The 19,821-nt window shown below is 39.9% G+C and overlaps 2 protein-coding genes and 3 non-coding genes across 5 annotated transcripts; 3 read left to right on the forward strand and 2 right to left on the reverse strand.

The window, feature by feature from the left end:
- Window positions 1-844: 844 nt before the first annotated feature.
- On the reverse strand, window positions 845-926 carry trnas-aga. Its single transcript has one exon. It is a non-coding gene; the product is annotated as a tRNA-Ser (tRNA).
- Window positions 927-1,201: 275 nt separating this feature from the next.
- trnaw-cca lies at window positions 1,202-1,273 on the forward strand. The gene has a single exon. It is a non-coding gene; the product is annotated as a tRNA-Trp (tRNA).
- Window positions 1,274-2,181: 908 nt separating this feature from the next.
- Window positions 2,182-2,253, reverse strand: trnaa-ugc. The gene has a single exon. It is a non-coding gene; the product is annotated as a tRNA-Ala (tRNA).
- A 3,565-nt stretch (window positions 2,254-5,818) lies between these two features.
- On the forward strand, window positions 5,819-11,234 carry smtnl1 (smoothelin-like 1). The gene is made up of 5 exons (XM_044205954.1): window positions 5,819-6,141; window positions 8,143-8,777; window positions 8,866-8,980; window positions 9,146-9,297; window positions 10,375-11,234. The coding sequence occupies exons 1-5, from the start codon at window positions 6,058-6,060 to the stop codon at window positions 10,751-10,753; spliced, it is 1,365 nt and encodes a 454-aa protein (XP_044061889.1). The 5' UTR covers window positions 5,819-6,057; the 3' UTR covers window positions 10,754-11,234.
- A 638-nt stretch (window positions 11,235-11,872) lies between these two features.
- LOC122880555 (transcription factor che-1-like) lies at window positions 11,873-19,659 on the forward strand. Its single transcript, XM_044205813.1, has 4 exons — window positions 11,873-12,498; window positions 15,589-15,689; window positions 15,770-15,845; window positions 16,719-19,659. The coding sequence occupies exons 1-4, from the start codon at window positions 12,201-12,203 to the stop codon at window positions 17,525-17,527; spliced, it is 1,284 nt and encodes a 427-aa protein (XP_044061748.1). The 5' UTR covers window positions 11,873-12,200; the 3' UTR covers window positions 17,528-19,659.
- Window positions 19,660-19,821: the final 162 nt, after the last annotated feature.

Consider the following 19,821-nt stretch of genomic DNA (forward strand, 5'->3'; position numbering starts at 1 on the left):
TACATTTTTTTGAGCCTCACAACCCTCGCGCAATGACTCGTTTCGACTGATTGTTTTTTAGTTATTAGTCAGACCAAGCTCAGGTAGCTCTGTTGAGATGCAACTTGATCATGCTGATCCACTGTGCATACAAGTCCAGATATTTGTGTGGTTGATATGGGTTTTGGGATTTCTTGTATGCACAGTGGATCAGCATGAACAAGTTGCATCTCAACTGAGCTATCAGTCGTAACCAAAATCAATATGTCCCTATCAGAGATGGTGAAAAAGGCTATTGATGATATTTCATAAGGAAGCTATTAAAGCTAACCTTATAAGACAAAAATGGAAGCCTATTAAAAAGCAAAACGCTGACAAATGGTTTGATCAAGAATGAACTTTCTTGTACTGTGTTGTATTTGGCCAGGTTTAGAGATAGCCACGTCAACGATTTCAGCCTCCACCATGCAGTGGAGGTGAATGGCTCATCACTAAAAATATTACTCCGCCAGGTGCGTACCTCCCTTGTGTGCAGCATGCCAGAGTGCAAACAATTTTGTGACAGCAGTGAAAAATGTTGTTTGAAAGACTAAACGCCAACAAATATGGATTGAAGCAGAATATTTCATTATGAAATGATTTTTAGTTATTAGTCAGACCCCATGTGTTTCCATGGAAACAGAGATAACACTAGCAAAAGAATTGGTGGTGTATTATTTATTTTGTTGGTAACTGTTATAATCACAACATTACCCTTGAGGGTGATGCTTCAGTGATGCTATGCGCATCATAACCCCATCACATGTTGAAATGTTTACAAGAGTCCTTAAATGTCAGAATAATTGATTGAGTGTGGACAAGAGGTCGTTGTCAGCAGGATTCGAATCTCATGCGGGAGACCCCAATGGATTTCTAGTCCATCGCCTTAACCACTCGGCCACGACAACTCTCGCCCCTTTTTTTCACACTCACCTGAGCCAGCCCTAACTATAAGCTTTCTCAAAGAGGAAAGTCTTAGGTCTACTCTTACATGTGCAGATGGTGCCTGCCTCTTGAACCCAAACTTGGACCTGATTCCACAGGAGAGGAGCTTGAAAGCTGAAGGCTCTGGCTCCCCATACCATACCATACCATACCATACCATACATGCATGTACTGTGAAAAGAAATGTTTAGCAGGCCCAGTTGACCTCTGTAAAATGCCATTTCAGCTGGTGAAAGCCGACCTTGTGGCGCAATGGTAGCGCGTCTGACTCCAGATCAGAAGGGTGCGTGTTCAAATCACGTCAGGGTCAAACAGCCACGTGTGTTCTGTTGATTTCTAAGTAATATTTACAATGGATTGAGCTGATTAAACTATCAGTTGCCATTGTTGTCCTATACTTTCAGTGTTAAACTCGACGACCCGACAAACCCTCAAAAAACAAGTATTTCTAAACCACTACATTAATATTTGTTCTTGTCATGTGCTCTCTCAGTAAAATCCATCATCTATAATTATTTTACACCGAGATAACAAGTTTCAAAAGAGTGACATATAAAAGGAACCCAGTAAGCTGTATAAATTAAACCCTACTTACAGATGGGCCCAAGAGAGTGGAGATAAATTCATCATGGCTTTGAACTCACCTGATCTGATGAATGACATATCAGTATATAACCAAAATCAATATGTCCCTATCAGAGATGGTGAAAAAGGCTATTGATGATATTTCATAAGGAAGCTATTAAAGCTAACCTTATAAGACAAAAATGGAAGCCTATTAAAAAGCAAAACGCTGACAAATGGTTTGATCAAGAATGAACTTTCTTGTACTGTGTTGTATTTGGCCAGGTTTAGAGATAGCCACGTCAACGATTTCAGCCTCCACCATGCAGTGGAGGTGAATGGCTCATCACTAAAAATATTACTCCGCCAGGTGCGTACCTCCCTTGTGTGCAGCATGCCAGAGTGCAAACAATTTTGTGACAGCAGTGAAAAATGTTGTTTGAAAGACTAAACGCCAACAAATATGGATTGAAGCAGAATATTTCGCATAATATGTTGCTGACAACGACAAGAGGATTAGAACCTTGTTAGGCTGATTGTTTTTACAAAGATACTGTTGTTAGCTCTAGCGATATACACACTGCTTTTGAGGACATGTGCACTTATGATCACTACAGTTCAGTATTGTACAGATCGTAGCTCCACCTTAAAAGTTGGAGATGCCGGGGATTGAACCCGGGGCCTCATACATGCAAAGCATGCGCTCTACCACTGAGCTACATCCCCTTGACAAGGGTTCTCTATCACTATAACTAGATAACAAACAGCATATATGATTAAGAAGGAAGCCAAATCACGATTGTGTGTTCAAATCATACACAAATCGGACAGCTTTAAAAATAAAATGCTCAAATGCAGCACCCCAGAGATGCAGGGTGCAGTGTTGAAGTTGTTTAATATCATAGGACGTTTTCCCGACATCTGGTGCAAAGGGCTCATTTCCCCCATTCATAACAGTGGGGACAAATCAGACCCTGGTAACTACCGTGGCATCTGTGCCAGAAGTTGTCTAGGTAAACTAAGGAACTAATACCAGTTTAACACAAATAATTATATCACTGAACACAGTATGAGTTATACCTTGGATGATTGATTTTCACTTCAATCACTTAAAGTCCAAGTCCCTTTAATGAAAGCGTTATTAATGTGATGCATACACTGCAGCTGCTTATTGACAGTATTCAAACCTGCGCGGGTAGATCCCAATGAATTTGAAGTCCATCGCCTTAACCACTTTGCCATGACAACTCACACACAAGCAAGTATAAGCTTTATCAAAGAATAAAGTCTTGATGTTAATGTCCACTAGGCCTACATAAAGACCTATCAATTTGAAAGAAACATTGAAAGCTTTTTTTCCGTTTTTGGAGAGTGCACCTCAGACAACAAGCCATGGAAATATCGCTTTTAGATGGTCTAAGCAGATGGAAACGAGACATAATAAACATGGAGGGCCCCTTTGCTGTAGCCTTTGTAGACTGCAGATAAAACGCACATGTTTCTGCTGCTGATGGCTAGACATAGGCTATTTAACTGAAAAAGAACTTGCAGACAATTTTTTTATGTTAATCTGCACTAGGCCTACATGAAAACCTATCAAAGTGAAAGAAACATTGAAAGCTGAGAGTGCGCCTCAGACAACAAGCCATGGAAATTGTGCTTTTAGATGGTCTCAGCAGATGGAAACGAGACATAATAAACATGGAGGGCACCTTTGTCTCCACAATTTGCATGTATCACTTCTGTTGTCTTTCTTCCTCTCTCTCTGTCCATGTATGGAGGACAAAAATGACTTATTATGAAATGAGTCGAGAAAAATAATGTGTTTTTGAACATTGAAGCATGTAAACCTATTGTAGTAAGACCCCCAAATAAAAGTATGAACCTAAAAATGAGCACAATATGGAGTCTTTAACTCAGGTGACCAATCAAGACAAATACACTGTTGTGTGTCTGTTGTGAGCTCTAACAATACACCCACTGATTTTAAGGCCACGTGCACTTATGATCACTGACTTACTTCCATCAGCTGTACCGGTGAGTCGGTGTAAAACGGATGGGAAATTTGTTTGCAGGTGACATATAACCAGCTTAGTTGACATTTGGATCTTGGATCAAGATCATCTCTCTAAAATGCCAATACCACCTTATCCTGCAAACCTTGTGGTGCAGTGGTAGTTTGTGTAATTCCAGATTACATGATGTGCTCAAATCATGCAAAGGTCAAACAGTCATAACTTTTTGTGCAAACAAATTGAGTTGATGCTTTTTATCTATATCTTCTTCTTTGTTTGACCTGTCTACAAACGTTTCTGACTATGTGCCTTTTGCTTTGTGACACAGTGAAAAACAATTACCTCATACCAGGATGCTGATACTTTTATGCAGCTAGTCCAAGAAGTAAAAGAGTGGTTGACCACAACACATTATAAAGCAAGGCATTCAAGGCAGCCTCTGTTGTGGACATACACACACACACGCATTCAGATACGTGAGGAGAATATGACTGGTATGAGGCACTCAACGTGAAGACAATAATTTGAGATGATCCCTTAACAGTGGCAAAAATGACAACAACAATAATCATACAGCAGCTTTAACATGTCATCATTTGACTCCACCCATGGGCACACACACACACACACACACACACACACACACACACACGCACACAATATCACAAAAACACACTATTCATTATTTCGTTATCAATTATAATTTTCTTAATAAGAGCCTACATGTAAACATCTTTCCCCATTTGATAGTATCAAGTCCTCTGGATTTACAAACATACAAAGTGCAACAAATGCATATTGTGCTTCAGTGATTGGGACGTGAGCGAGAGGGAGTGGGACAGATACACAAGAAGGCGTTGATATATTTATAGCCCCCAAGAACTTAGAGAGAGAGGAGGAGGAGAAGAGGGATGTGGGGGGTCGGAGAAGATAATGACAGACAGAGTGGGAATAAAGATAGACATTTATTTTTACCACCATTTTAACCATCTGTTTTGTGATGAATGAGTAGATACATTGTTCAGCCAGGAATGCCAGGTTGAAAAATTGTACTAGACTTTGTATATACAAGAACATTGAACATTTTATGATATAATTTGCAAGACTGTAGTGTGAGGACAAAAAGACACAGAGAAGAAAAGCATTTGTAGAGAAGCTATAACGATAAAGAAAATGACAGAAAGACAAAATGTGTGAAGTTATGTATACCTATTAATTAAAATAATTTTATTGAAGACATCTGCAAAAAAGATTTTAAAAGCAAGGCAGACAGAGGGAGAAAGGTATTCATTGGAAATCGGACATAAAAGAGAACAGGAGTGTGTATCAGGAGCTACATTTCCCCCTGGGAGCTAAAAAGTGTTAAGAGCTGAGGGCAGCACTCAAGGTGAATTCTTTTTCTTCCCTTTGTGCTACCTGAGTTATTAGTATCTGACAATTTATTACATCTCTGACAACAGTAAGTGTTCTCATTCACATTTAATGAAAAAGTTCCATTATTTTGGTGTAGTTTCACATTTTGGGAAAAACGCTTTCTTGTTTTCTTAGATGAGTTAGATGAGAAGATCGATACCACACTTATGTCTGTTAAATATGAAGCTACAGCTGGGAGACAGTAAGCTTAGCTTAGCATAAAGACTGGAAACAGGGGGAAACAGCTAGCCTGGCTCTGTTCAAAGGTAACAAAATTCGCCTACCAGCACCTCTAAAGATCACTAATTAACATGTTATATCTTGTTTGTTTAATCCAAACAAAAATGGGGAGTTATGTGCTGGGCTGTAACAAATGAAGAAGAAGATTCTAAGCTAACTGTCTCCTGGTTGTAGCTTCAAATTTACTGTACAGACATGAGAGTGGTATTGATCTTCTCATCTAACTCTTGGCAATAAAGCGAATAGGTCTATTTCCCAAAATGTCAAACAATTACTTTAAATTTGATTGACCGACACCTGCACTCATTCGAACGTACCAGCACTACAAAACTTCATCCAAATCAACATTTTATATTAACAGCTAGTGGCAGATTGTGTGTCTGTGAGTACAAGCATGTTAAATGGACTGCATACATGCACCCACATGTGTATAATATGTGTGTGTACAGCCACGGTTTCCACAGCAGACGCAGCTGTCTGGACCATTGGACTGCGCCTATGTCACTGTGACTCTATTTTGGGATCCTGTGTTGTTCGAAAGGTCAGATAAAGAAGCATAGGAATCCTTACAAAGCAGAGGGTGGGGGTGTCGGGTGATTGGGGGCGAAGGCGGATATCCACAAACCAACACACACATCACAACCATGGGGCAGTGCTGACAGAGAGGGGGAGAAAGGGAGACAGGGAAGCAAAGTAGAGTAGTGAGAAGCAGAGAGTGAGACATTAAGCAGGGTTCCTTTGACTTAATGAAAACTTTCTAGGGAAGATAGAAGGGATCATTTAAGAGTCCTGGGGTATTAGTTTAAAAAAAGAGCCTGATTTGACCTTTAATTCAGTGGATAAACAGACATTTCTGGACATCATGGATCGAGAATCGCCCAGCCAGGAGACATCTGGTTCTACAGAGACGACCAGTCAGACTGACACCAACAACAACAACAACCAGGTCTGTGTTTTTACATGTTATATTAAATTGCAGCACAAAGGTTTTCACATTTGTAAAAACCCACAATGCTACGATCCGAACCAGGAATAGGCAGTAAGTATATTTGTGGCCATGGCAGGTGTTGTGTTTGGACAGCAGGACAGGAAAGGCTGTGCTACACCTGTTCTTACTCCTGGCTGAAGAACGTAACACACAGACACACAGGTTATGCAAAGTAATGCTTGTGTGTGCACACACAAATACACACCGTGGAGTTTCCTATTCCCTCTGTTGAGTCATCACTGCAAGGCCTGACCTGGTGTGACTGTTCCTGCAGTAGGTCATAATACTGATATTTTACTAGATATACAGTATTGCAGTGTATGTATATGTACAGTATATGTAATGTACGTATGCCACATTTTGTCTAGGCGAGATCTGAAATCAGTGAAAATTTTAGTAAAGGTTCAAAAAAATTGTATGACCCTCAAGTGACTGATGACAGCATTCCTTCACTTGTTGCATAAGAAACCAGTTTATATGATATTTAAATGAAGAGCCAAAAGGGTTTTTAATTTTTTAATAGTTGTGGATTTAAAATTATTTAATAGGGATTAAGTTGACCTGTATTTTAGGTTAAGGTGTGATTTAAAAACTACAAAAGGGAAATTTTCCATCTGAAAGTTTAACCTCTCAGCTGTATTCAAATAAGTGAGATACACATCCCAGAGTAGAGCTTCAGGTCTCACATTACATTATGCTCTTCGGTTCAAGGACCATGATATCCCCAGAGTAAAGTGTGAACGCTAATTTTAGTACATCCTACACAATGTTACCTTTCAAACAGAAGTCATGGTCTTAATAATTCAAACAAGACTGTCACTAGATAAAATTCATCTTCTTTGTATTTTTGAAACCAGTTCAACTTTATTAAAGAAATTTAAATTGATCTCTGCAGTGAAACTGGAGCGGGACAGAATAACAACAGATTGTATTAGGCTTCCATTTAAGTATGTCCTTTAATTGATATTGATAAATATCATTTTAGATTATTTATCGCCAGCATTGTGTGGGAATAGTAAATACCTCTCAGTTTGACCAAAGGCATACCAAAAATGCTTTAGTGAAAAAACTTAAGCATTTTTAGACACTAAAATTCTTCATTGGCTCTCAGACTAATTAACAAAACAACAGTAAACATGTCCATTATAAATTATTGATTGAGGCAGAGGTTGTGGTCTGAGCTACAGCCGTACTTCCCCCATGGGTCAGTCAGGCTTATTTTAAATGATTGGCATGTGACACACTGATGACTAAACAGGTGATATAGAGCTCCTCTTGGTCTGATCTGAAACATATTAAAAATATTTAATGACAGATGTGAGATACATCATCCTATCAACATTTGGAAAATTAAAACAAATAAACACATGTTATATTCTCCCATTTGGCCAATGACTTCAACCAGAAACATAGTTGTGGCCAAGGGAGAACGATCCTATTGGAAATGGAAATTACTGTACATGATAAGCCAATATCTACAAACCATCCAAGTAAAAATCTAGACATATTGTCTTGATATACCCAACCCTAAGAATAAATAAGTACTATAGATAATCCACAAATATTTGTGGTAGCTTATAAGTAGCTTGAAAGAAGTAAGTTGTACAAGGTACAGCTTTCAACCACATCCCACGGCTTTCCTAAACATATAAGTTACTCAATTATCACAGAGATGGTTTAGCTGTTATCATGTTACCTATCATGTTTCAGTTACGTGATTCACGGTAAATTTGTTTAAATTTGAACGTGACTCACTAGTAAATTTCAAATGTAGAAACTGTAGAAGATGCATAAAGTCAAGGAATATTTGTCAACAGATGTAGAGGTTAGAAATAGATGTGCAAGTGTGGATGTGTAGAAGCACAAACATGTTTTGTAACCTGTTTACATATATCAGATAGTCTTTGCAGATGGATTTGATACATAACTACACTCTTTTTTACATTGCTTGTCCTCCAGACAGATGAGCCAGAGCTGGACGAGAGTAAAGACCCAGGGAGAGAGCCTCCAGCAGGGGAGACAGCGGAAGGTCAGGGGGTAATGGAGGTGGGGGAGAAGGCGGAGGAGGATTCAGTACCAGACCAGGGAGGAGAAGACGAAGCCCAGACTACTGCATCAAAGCATGTTGAAGGTGACGCTGAAGAGGCTGGACAAGATAAAGACAAAGCCTCCACTGATGTGAAGGATCCTGAAGCAACGAGTGGAGAAAAAGATGGGGAGGGACAGAGGGAGGAAGACAAGGAAGGTGGGCAGGTGGAAGAGGTCAAGAGTTGTCAGACTGGGAGAGATGGAGAGGAGATGAAGGCAAAAAACAAAGAGAAAAAGAAGAGTAAAACAGACGAAAAGGAAAAAGAAGCAGAAAAAGATGCGAATGACAAAGCAGCAAAGGGGACAGAGAAGAAAAAACAAGTCAAGGAAGTGGATGTAGAAATGAAAGACAAAGGAAAGATAAAGGAGGCAGAAAAGCAAGGGAAGCCCAAAAGAAAGAGTGGTCCTCCCTCCTCTTCTCTGTCCCGACCAAGACCCTCTGCACGCTATATTAGAGCGTCCACTAAAAACGACATCATTGCCAAGTTCCAACAAGGTGCACCAGAGTAAGTCATTGTATGATACTCAGTATCCAGTGAAATATTGTCTGATAAAGGTTTCATTAGAAACTGTGCAATATTGTGACATTTTTAGGACACCAATACCCCGCAACTTCAAGATTCAGAGGTCATCTACAGCTATGGCTACAGGAGCTTCAATCAAACAGAAGATGCTTCAGTGGTGTCGCAACAAGACTCGCAACTACGAGGTGAGTTCAACACAGAATCTTCATCAGATGCACCAAATTTCCAGATTTGTCGTCTAGATTTGGGACCAGAGAATTTAACAAAATAATATATATAAGCCTTGGTGTAGATGTGCTTTGCTCTGTCTATCTTTTCAGTTGACATCTTCCTGTCCTTTGACCTTTCAGGGTGTCAACATAGAAAACTTCTCATCATCCTGGTGTGATGGGCTGGCATTCTGTGCTCTGATCCATCGTTTCTTTCCTGATGCTTTTGACTACAGCTCCCTGAATCCACAGGAGAGGGAGAAAAACTTCACTCTGGCCTTCCAAACTGCAGAGTATGGTGTATTTAATTATCTCTCCTTCATTTCTTCCCTCAGATCTTTATTGTCCCATGACAAGAAATGTGTTTTGCTAAAAAACAACCTGCAAAATAAGATGGGATGAGATAAAATATTAAGCTGTGCGGGGAACCAAGTTTTTAGTGTATTAGAATTAAAGTGGCTATAATCTATATTTTTTATAATAACAATGTTTCAAATGACAATGTGAATGTGACAGTGAAAGGGGTCACTCGTAGTGGTGAACCTACAGAGAATTATCACCTGAATCTGTAGCTCCCCTCGGCTTTATGGAGCTTCATAGAGAGTTTCATGTCATTGTTTAGCTGTCCGGCAGCAACTTTACTGTTTTGGTTCATTCTCACTGATCTAATAGCGTCATGTTCAGTGAAAAAGCTCTAAAAGCCCACTGTACACTCTCTGCTCAGCACCAAACACAGTGACGTGTTGAACAGCAGACAGACGCAGTTAGGTGACCATAGTAGAGCATTTAACCGGATATTTCCCTCAGGAGTTGGTAGAGACCAAAAACAGAGCTAAAAGACTGTCATTGTTCATCAGGTGGCCAGACACATGACTCCAAATGAATGATAATGTTGCTCCGTAACTGCTGGATGAGCAAATAAGCAACTGTTTGATAACATGTTCGCCATTTCAACTTAAAAGCCGATGATGTCAATGTTGTGCTGTAATCAGTTATTGCAGGTTTAAGAGTGCGTATTGCACATGGGAAACTTGAACCTCTTTTACCTAATTTTCTCAAACTGTATCTGACTAGAGAGAAGGATGTCAAATTCCTTAAAGAGAGGATAGGTCAAATTGGCTATGTTGGATTTAGCTGCCCATGCAATTTGCCGGTTATAAGCCTCTTTCAAAGAAGGCTGCAGCTCACCAAAGATTTTACTCGCTACCTTGACGATGTTGCCCCTGTTGATTCCTGTTTTGCACATTTAAAATTACCAAATCAACAAATCAGAGACAAGGTCAGGACTCTCCCTCTTTCTGTATAAGTAGTTACTATATCTCACTGTCTCTCCTTTCCTTCCTCTGTCCCTGTCACCTCGCTCCTGGCAGGTCCCTGGCCGATTGCTGCCCTCTGCTGGAAGTGGGTGACATGATCATGATGGGTAAAAACCCGGACCCCATGTGTGTGTTCACATATGTCCAGTCCCTCTGCCACAGCCTCTCCAAAATAGAGAAAGAGAGGAAGGACAAAGAAAAGGAGGAGAAAGACCAGGCTGGTAATGTGGGAGAAGAGAAAGGAGAAGATGCAGTAGGGGAGGTGTCACCGGAGAAGGACGAGGGAGAGTCTGCTGAGAACGGGACAATGGAGGGCCAGGAGGAGAAACAGGGAGACGTTACAGAGACAGAGGGCACTGGCGAGGAAGAAAATGCACCAAACAGCTGTGAGATGGAGGGAGATGGAGGAGTGTTAGTCGAGGCAGAGTCCTAGAAAAATACTGACAACAAACAGGAAGACTGAAAAGACCAAAAAGATTGCTTATGGTTGCGGTACTACAATGAGTAAGTCTTAGATTGGTGTTGGATTGAATACTGGCACAGTAAAGAGGCACATCAGGTTGGCTCTTAACTCAAATGCTGGCAATGTGATGTTACAGTCAGCTGTATGTTTGAAAGTGCATTATGCTGTGTTTTTTCCCATTCACTGCTGTGTTGTTGCATATGTTTGTTCTGAGCACATAAAGCTGAAATGTTCAGTATAAAGTATAATACAAGTATGTGAGAAATCAAACCTATAAGGTTATGGTTCACTGTATCTGTGAGACATTTTGCCTGAAAAGATTTTGATGAACTTATTCAAAATGGATAAACACCACTTCATTTGTAAGTCCTTTGTAGAGTTTGAGCCAATTGAGGCTACTGCTCTTTTTCGTATAGCCTATCAATAATAAAGCTGTTGTTGTTGTATGTTGTTCAAGGGACGATCTGAGGTCTGTAAACAAAAGGGTTACCCTAACACTAAAATTAATAGCAATGGATAACCAGCTACACTCCCCACCAACTGACAGGTCTTTAAATATAAGGACTAACAAAGCAACAACTAAAAATGAATTGAATATTAAAACTACATTAAAAATAGTTTCTGATAAAAAAAGCTAAAAGTTTACATGAGTTACATTTATAAACACATGAGTAAAGCAAGCCTTTTTTCATGTAGCCTAGTTAACTATTTAGTTAGGTAGGCTGCTCTTTAGTCACCTCTACTATCTCTCAAATAATAAGGCTAATAATTGCTGTTGATTGTTATTGCTCGTTGATATCTGAGCCCAGGTTAATTGTTGAGGATTTATTATATAACACTTACCACACAGAATAAGATGAGGAGCCCATGAAGATCTATAGATAGAAGAAATTGTTATATTGAGGCCACGAAATGCTATATCGTGCGCACGTTTTAATTACTTTATGGCCACAAGATAAGTGTATATAAAAAGAGCCAGCACAACGGACCAGCTTTTCTCCCCAAAGCATAGAGTGCACAGCACCTGCTTCAAGCTTAATCAAACAGTCTCTATCCATAGTGCCTTAAGCAGGTGGAGCAGGTGCTGTGCACTCTATGCTTTGGGGAGAGAAACTGGTCAGTGGGAAACGAAGTAGTATCTCGTGGCAAAGAAGTAATTAAAACGTGCGAAGGATTTGTATCTCGTGCGCACGCAATAGCATTTCGTGGCCTCAATATAACATTTTTTTCCATCTATGGATCTTCCCGGGCTCCGTAATAAGAAGCCGTAAAACATCCACACTGCCCCTGTTTTCTAGCAGTTACGGTAACCAGCATCATGCTACCGGAAAGGTTAGCCTTGTCCCTTTTGTAAGCTAACCCACCGATTGTGTTGCGGTTTTTTCCAACATAATTCTCGGCGGCAGCAAAGTGAAACATGTCCACAGATATGCCGCGGGACAGCTTGAACCTGGAGTCCCAGCTTTTGTCCATAATGGACGTGCTGGTGAAAGCGGCGGTGACGGAAATCAGTCAGCTGTTTTCGGAGAGCTCGGCGTCTCTCCGCCTGCATTTAACCCAGAGCCTGAAGGAAAACGAAGCCCTGAGGATGAGGATGAAGGTGATGAGGAGTGAGCTCTTCTCCCTGAGGCTGCAGACCAGGACGAACCGGCCGGCGAGCCGCTTTTCCCCGATCAGAGGCAATATCTCCAGACCACCACGGGCTAGATCACAAGGTACCGAGTAACGGTACTTTTACTTTCAAAATACTTCATACTCGAGGAACAAGTAACGCTTTTCCTCTTGCAGGTTAGTTAACAGTTAAAGACACACTTTTGTCAAAACCAATTGCTTTTTATTTTAATTAAATCAGTTGCTCTCATGGGTTTGTACCAAAAAAAAGCAGATTAGCTGAATAGTCTATTAACTACTAATAAATCACGGCTGCTCCGTATCACGTAACATACGTCACGACTTCAACGGTTTGCCCTCGTGCCCTGAAGGTGGTCAGTAAGTTTATGAAATATGAGCTTGATCTGTACATGACATGACATGTTTAACTTTATTATTAGTTTAATAAAGTTAGTTGTTGTTATTAAGGCAAATTCAAGATATCTCTAATTTCATGTTGGCTGTCAAAATGCTCATCGAGAAAAGCCTTTATTGATCCCCAGAGGGGAAGTTCAGCAGCTCAAGGACACATACGGAAATGATATAATCATTTTAAGACTTTATTAAAATGATAATGTAAACTTGAAAATGTAATTCCACAATAGCATTGTAATTTTGTGTACGAGCGCACAGATCAGTATCCACGAGTGGAACACAATCCTAGCAAGGGAGCATTTCTGCTCCGCGTGCACAAATGCGGTCCGGGGCTGTAACGAGCACGCGCTCGCCACTGCTAAACACTCGCTCGCTCGTCAAGTTGACTTTGGAGGCGGGGATGAAATAGACCGTGGCTGATGTCTCCCCTCCTTTGATTGGACCCCTTTTTCGGCGGCAGAATCCTCAAGGAGAAGATGTCGGTGAAAGAGGTAAAGTGAGGAACAGCCACCTCTACAATGCCCTTAAAGGGCCAGTGTGTAGGATTTAGTGGCATCTAGCGGTGAAATTGTAGTTTGCAACCAATATTATAAAGAGTACGGTCTAGACATGCTCTATAGGAAAAGCGCAATGAGATAACTTCTGTTATGAATTGGCGCTATATAAATAAAATTTAATTGAATTGAATACCACTAGCCTCACCCTCTCGTTCCAAGCGTGTAGGAGAAACTACGGTGTCCAAAAAACGCGAAAGGCCTAATCTAGAGCCAGTTTTTTTGTCCGTTTGGGCTACTGTAGAAACATGGCGGTGCAACATGGCAATCTCCATGGAAGGGGACCCACTCCCTATGTAGATAAAAAGGGTTTATTCTAAGGTAATGAAAACACAACGATTCTTATTTTCAGGTGATTATACACTAATGAAAACATACTTATAGATATTATATTCCATTTCTGCCCATAGATCCTCCTAAATGTTACACACTGGACCTGGGAGAGTCGAGCACCCGCATTTGTGCACGCAGAGCAGAAATGCTTCATTCAAATTGGAAAATGAAATATAAACAGTGTAACCTGAGTTTTCATTTATGCAAGAAAATTTAAGTCAATTTGAAAATGAAAACGGCATTTGACATTTCATTTTCAAAGACTTAACCTGCAGTACAGTGGACAATATTCAAATGCAATAAACAAAACAGCACCCCCAGTCTATTTCATTTCCATTTCCATGTTACATTGTTTATATTGCATTTTCATTTTCAAATTTGAATTAACATTAGAATATTGTCCAATGTACAGCGGGGTACGACTTAAAGTCAAAGGCAAGAGTGACCTAGTGAATTAAAACATCTCCAATTATATTCTGGCATGCTAGAGTGTGTAAAGTTTATGTAATCGCAAGTAAAATAAATACATTTTTTTTAAAAAGAATTTTGTTTTATGTACATCCATTTTAATTAAAACTAGTTTAACTTGCTTTAAAGATATTTCTGCCTCATTTGTGACTTGTCGTGATTTCAATTCTATCTTTAATTGCTCACAAATAAATTAATATATCTCTCTAAATTAATATATTACAATTCAAAATGGCAGATAAAAGATATGCCACTAAGCCAAACCTAAGTGGCAAAATTTTGAATTTAAGTTATTACTGGTCAAAGCTCAAAGATATTTACACAAAGTTATTTGTATCGTGAAAGCAGTTTTGAGGCAGGCAAGCCTTTTTTTGCAGGTACAGTATGTTAGTTGTCATTATGACTAGTTTGGATCTATTATTTGTTGTTTATTTCTTTGTTTGATCTGTTTTTGTTTCAACATTTTAAAGCCTCCATATATATTAATGGTGGCGCTGAAATGATTAGTAATTTAATTAGGTGATCGACAGAAACATTATTTGCCACTATTTTGGTAATTGATGACACTTCTATACATAACATTCAGCATATTTAGGATATTGTTTCTTCTGCTCAGCTTTTTGATATGTTATAGTTGATGAAATATTAATTTTTTAATTCGTTTTTTTGGAATGACTATGGGAGAGTGTATAAAATCATCAATATCTCAAATACTTTTACATGCTAAAGAAGTAATACTTGGTACACAGGTGCCCCGTGGGTAAGTGCTCAACGTGTTGAAACATGTTGTCAATAGCGCCACCATATGGTCAGTTATTAAGAACTTTCCATTTTGGTTAAAGTTGTGAACCATGAAGTACAGAGGAAAAAAAATTCTCTGGATTTCTTGGATCCTGCAGCAATCACATGTATTTTCTTCAGAAAATGCACATTCTAGCTATATAGGTAAAAGTATATAGAGTGCTACTATTTACAGTATATAGTGGAGAGAGCGTGTGATGAGACTGAACCACATTATATCACATGTATTATTTATTTGGCAGATACTTGCGTCCAAAGTGACTCACAACAAGTTGTTTTTTGGACGCCCCTCAGTAGATGTTTTGATCAGCTCTCAATCAAGTTAAACTCTTGTTCACCATGAATTCTTTGAGTAAATTCTTTCAAATTCATAGCATTACCACTGCCATTGCATGTTTACATGACCAGTATCCATTGCAAAGCCGTACATTTGAGTCAGTGCAACAGATTTGTCTCCGTCTTGCAGAGCTGTTACGGAAAACATTACTTTGGTTGTTTATGTGCCTTTAATTCACAATTCTGGTGTTGTAGACTGTGATAGTACACACCTCTTCACCCATACACCCCTCTTACTTATCTATCACCATCAGTGGTCCTGCAATTATGTCTTTTTCTTTTCTCCAGTTGTCATTAAACCACTAGTGGCTCAAAAGACTGTTGGGGAAGCTGCTTCTATTTCTCTACAATCAGAGAACAAGACTTCCTCCTCTGCCACTCAAGTGGAGGTAAATACAGTACATTTCAGTAACTGATAGCGTTGTTTGCAACATTGTTTGCTCATGCCTTTTATATTCTTACTTGTTAGTGTCCAGATGTGGAGAGCCCAGATGTCATCCTGATCAAAGATGAAGACGACGTTGGAGGATGTGGGCCAGCTGTAGGTGAGTAGGATCTATTTAATCATGTATTTTAAGATATTAATAATTTTATAAAGACTCATGAGCTGATAGGAATTCTGTGTCTCGCTCAAGAGCACACAAGCTGGTCCTCATCGATTGGATTAGATCATTGATTTGATTGTTTTTGTTGATGTTGGCAGAAAAGCGATATATGATATCAGGCAGTGGCTACACAGATGATACTTTATTAGTACTGTTAGTTGTACAAATTCATTGTTGGTTTTTCAGGAGATTTGTTGATAAAAATAATGATTACGGAAATATATTAGCAGAAAATAGACTTTTTAAATATATGCATGTCTGGCACAGCTGAAGGAATGTGATTCAAAAAACATTTATCCTGAACTCTCTCTTCCGGAAAACGAGAAACAATTGAACATTTATTTAATTTGCATACAAACACTGCACACCTTGACAAGACAGATCATCATCAATTAAAATTTAAAATATCTTATTTTTATAATTGAATTATATCCCAAATCACATATCTGGTGTTGTTAATTTTATAAAATATCTTTTTATTTTTATTAAATATCTTATTACACAAGCTTTCTCCTTGTATGCTTCAATATATTTAAGCATATGTCATGTTGGATGTCAGTGAGTATGCTTTTCGGGTGATTTATTACAACACAATGAATGGCATGATTCAGCCATGACACATAGCTGTTTAAAGTCCAGCATTGGCTGATTCACTACTTGAGGAAGGGTATTTTGTGTACACAACATCGTTATTTTAACTTTCAGTCAGCACTTGACAAGCACACATAGACTTTACTGAAGTTACTTTTATACAGTCTTCATACAAAGTATGTCCTTTTTTTTATAATGTCATTTTGTGGTTTGTCTTTTTAGGTCAGGATGACTTTGTAAACCACAGCACGCAGGGTGGTGTTGCCACAGGGACAGGACAGAATTTGGAGTCATCCTGCTTGACAGGTAATCATGAGGAACTGCGAATCGTGAGTGTTCACGGGCGAGGGGAAGGGCCTCTGCAGGAGGAGAGCGACACCCTCTTCTCTGCCTCTGAACTCCAGGCTTTTAGCTCTCTGTCTCCTGACAACGTCACCGATGACAGTCTCCTGAATTTCACCACCGGTGCCAGTAACAGAGCCCCGATGAGAGGGATGCAGGATAACAGTGTTGGACTGGCAAGAAACAGCCAACTGGAAATAAATCCTTCCACCCAAATGGCTTCAACAGCATTGAATCCTGCAATAAAAACACCAGTCGTAGGAGCTGATGGTCATGTGGGGCACCCCAGTCATGTCAGCCGGTTCCCCCAGCAGCAGAACGTCTTCCCCAACACCGTCAACAAATCCCTGGACTGCAGCTTTTGTGGCGAGCGATTCCTCAGCCGAGAAGACCTGATTGTACACCGGGCAAGTCACACCGGGGAGTCGCCTGTTCTGTGTTCCTTTTGCGGTAAGTCGTTCGTCAACAAGACCACGCTGAGCATCCACATGCGCATTCACACCGGGGAAAAGCCGTACGCTTGTACGCAGTGTGGGAAACGCTTCACGCAGAATGGCAGCCTGAAGATCCACCTGAGGACTCACTCTGGAGAGAAGCCGTACACCTGCAATCAGTGCACCGCCAGCTTCAACAACCCCAGCAACCTGCGCAGGCACATGATCACACACAACACAAACGGAGTGCTCTGACCATGAAAGATGCAAAAGTTTTTCAGTTACTTTTACTGACACTTGTGCCACATTGTGGCTGCATTTCATTAGTAGTTCCACTTCCCGTCATTCACTTCCCTTCAGCCCTTGGTATTACGTAACAGCATATGTCGCACGGAGCCCACTTGGAGAGCAGAGGGAAAGTGTGCGGGGAAGGAGCAGGGGATTTAAATGGAGCGCAAATGCATAACTGCAATGCATTGTGGGTGATATACACCTCTGGAGTGACCATTGACCATTGTTGACTCGCTCCCTCGGCCCTCCGAGGGTCGATCTCACCAAGTTCACTTCAGTTTTTCAGACAAATGGAATGACACTTATGATGGCGGCAGGGATTCCCCCGAGTGAAAGCTAACGAGGGCATGTTGAATGACTAATGAAACACAGCCTGTGTATTTTGGGAAAATGTGTTTCCTGTGGCAGTATCATGGTCTTGTCCTTTTTGTATTTCTAGTTTTGCCACTGCACAAGGAACTTGTCATGGGCCATATGTACTTAATAACCCTACAAGTACACTAATGTATATCTTGACAACTTCCCAGTAAAATCAATGGACTGTTGTGGTTCAAAATAATCAGAATCAGAAATACTTTATTGATCCCCAAGGGGAAACTCTAAGGACACAAACAAACATGATCTCTGTTCTATATGATGAGAGTTGCATTCTTTTTAATTCTAGGAAAACCAGCAATAGGAAAATAACCTTCAAAACTAAAATGTCTTTTTCTTCTGTGGATCGAGGAACTGCTATAAATGCTATAAATTATACTGTCTGAAGATAAACCTGGATGCCTCTTGTTATGCCTCATTCAAGGAAAATGTGCAGTACCTTAATTTAATTTGAGCAGATGTTAACAATTTGTTTTACACTGACATGACCAACTCTGCATATTATACAACTGTAGCTCAAAACTAGATCATTCAATGTGTAAAATACGCTCATCAGTGATTCTCGCAGTTGCCATCTTGACTTCTGACAGCACGAACGCTTGTAAGCTGTAACCATGGGAATCGTTCCCATTGTTACTGGAGCAAACCCTGTGCAGGGCAGAGAGGGACGTGGGTCGCTAAGCGTGCAACAGATGCTAAAATGGACAGTGACATTGAAGTAAGGAAGAAAAATGGTACAGATAGGGATGGGCGATATGGATAAAATCTATTGTGTTATATCACAATATAGATAAATATTGTGATAGTATGCACTCAAAAAAGCATGTAACCCCTGGGTAAATCCCCTTAGCTACAAAAACATGAAAGGAAATGTGTTTGGCTAATCAAATTAATTAAGCGCCTGACAAACTGCAACAGTCCTGTCAGTCAAATATTGCCAGAAAGCAGTCCTGCTCATTGATTTGCCCACATTGGCCTAATGCAAATATTAAAGGGACAGCATGATGTAACTGGTCTGGCAAAATGCAGTTATGATATGGTTCACAAATTTCCACTGTGTCACTGTATATATTGCCATAGCGCCCAACCCTAGGTACAATAACAAATGTTACAAGAGCACTAATGTAAAGTGTTTTAAAAGTTTGCAGAGCTACAAGCAATTTAACAGTTTCTCACACCACACAGTTGGCAAAAAAATCCCAGACACACCGACTAAACTTCAATCAATCTGAACATAATTTATTAGGAATTAAAACTGTTTGACTTACTGTATAGTGAGCTGCATACCTGGCATGAGAAGAGGGCCATTTACAGTGCCTTGCGAAAGTATTCGGCCCCCTTGAACTTTGCGACCTTTTGCCACATTTCAGGCTTCAAACATAAAGATATGAAACTGTAATTTTTTGTGAAGAAACAACAAGTGGGACACAATCATTAAGTGGAATTAAATTTATTAGATATTTCAAACTAACAAATCAAAAACTGAAAAATTGGGTGTGCAAAATTATTCAGCCCCCTTAAATTAATACTTTGTAGCGCCACCTTTTGTGGGATTACAGCTGTAAGTCGCTTGGGGTATGTCTGTTATGCACATCGAGAGACTGAAATTTTTGCCCATTCCTCCTTGGAAAACAGCTCGAGCTCAGTGAGGTTGGATGGAGAGCATTTGTGAACAGCAGTTTTCAGTTCTTTCCACAGATTCTCAATTGGATTCAGGTCTGGACTTTGACTTGGCCATTCTAACACCTGGATATGTTTATTTTTGAACCATTCCATTGTAGATTTTGCTTTATGTTTTGGATCATTGTCTTGTTGGAAGACAAATCTCCGTCCCAGTCTCAGGTCTTTTGCGGACTCCATCAGGTTTTCTTCCAGAATGGTCC

The sequence above is a fragment of the Siniperca chuatsi genome, linkage group LG8, assembly GCF_020085105.1.
Source record: "Siniperca chuatsi isolate FFG_IHB_CAS linkage group LG8, ASM2008510v1, whole genome shotgun sequence".
NCBI classification, from domain to species: domain Eukaryota; kingdom Metazoa; phylum Chordata; class Actinopteri; order Centrarchiformes; family Sinipercidae; genus Siniperca; species Siniperca chuatsi.

Bases quoted from the DNA above. Each gene is read 5' to 3' on its own strand.
- LOC122880555 (XM_044205813.1), top strand. From the start codon at position 12,201: ATGTCCACAGATATGCCGCGGGACAGCTTGAACCTGGAGTCCCAGCTT. The intron at 12,499-15,588 runs GTACCGAGTAAC...TCTTTTCTCCAG, and splicing joins ACCACGGGCTAGATCACAAG to TTGTCATTAAACCACTAGTG. The intron at 15,690-15,769 runs GTAAATACAGTA...CTTACTTGTTAG, and splicing joins CCTCTGCCACTCAAGTGGAG to TGTCCAGATGTGGAGAGCCC.
- smtnl1 (XM_044205954.1), top strand. From the start codon at position 6,058: ATGGATCGAGAATCGCCCAGCCAGGAGACATCTGGTTCTACAGAGACG. The intron at 8,778-8,865 runs GTAAGTCATTGT...TGACATTTTTAG, and splicing joins TTCCAACAAGGTGCACCAGA to GACACCAATACCCCGCAACT. The intron at 9,298-10,374 runs GTATGGTGTATT...CGCTCCTGGCAG, and splicing joins CTGGCCTTCCAAACTGCAGA to GTCCCTGGCCGATTGCTGCC.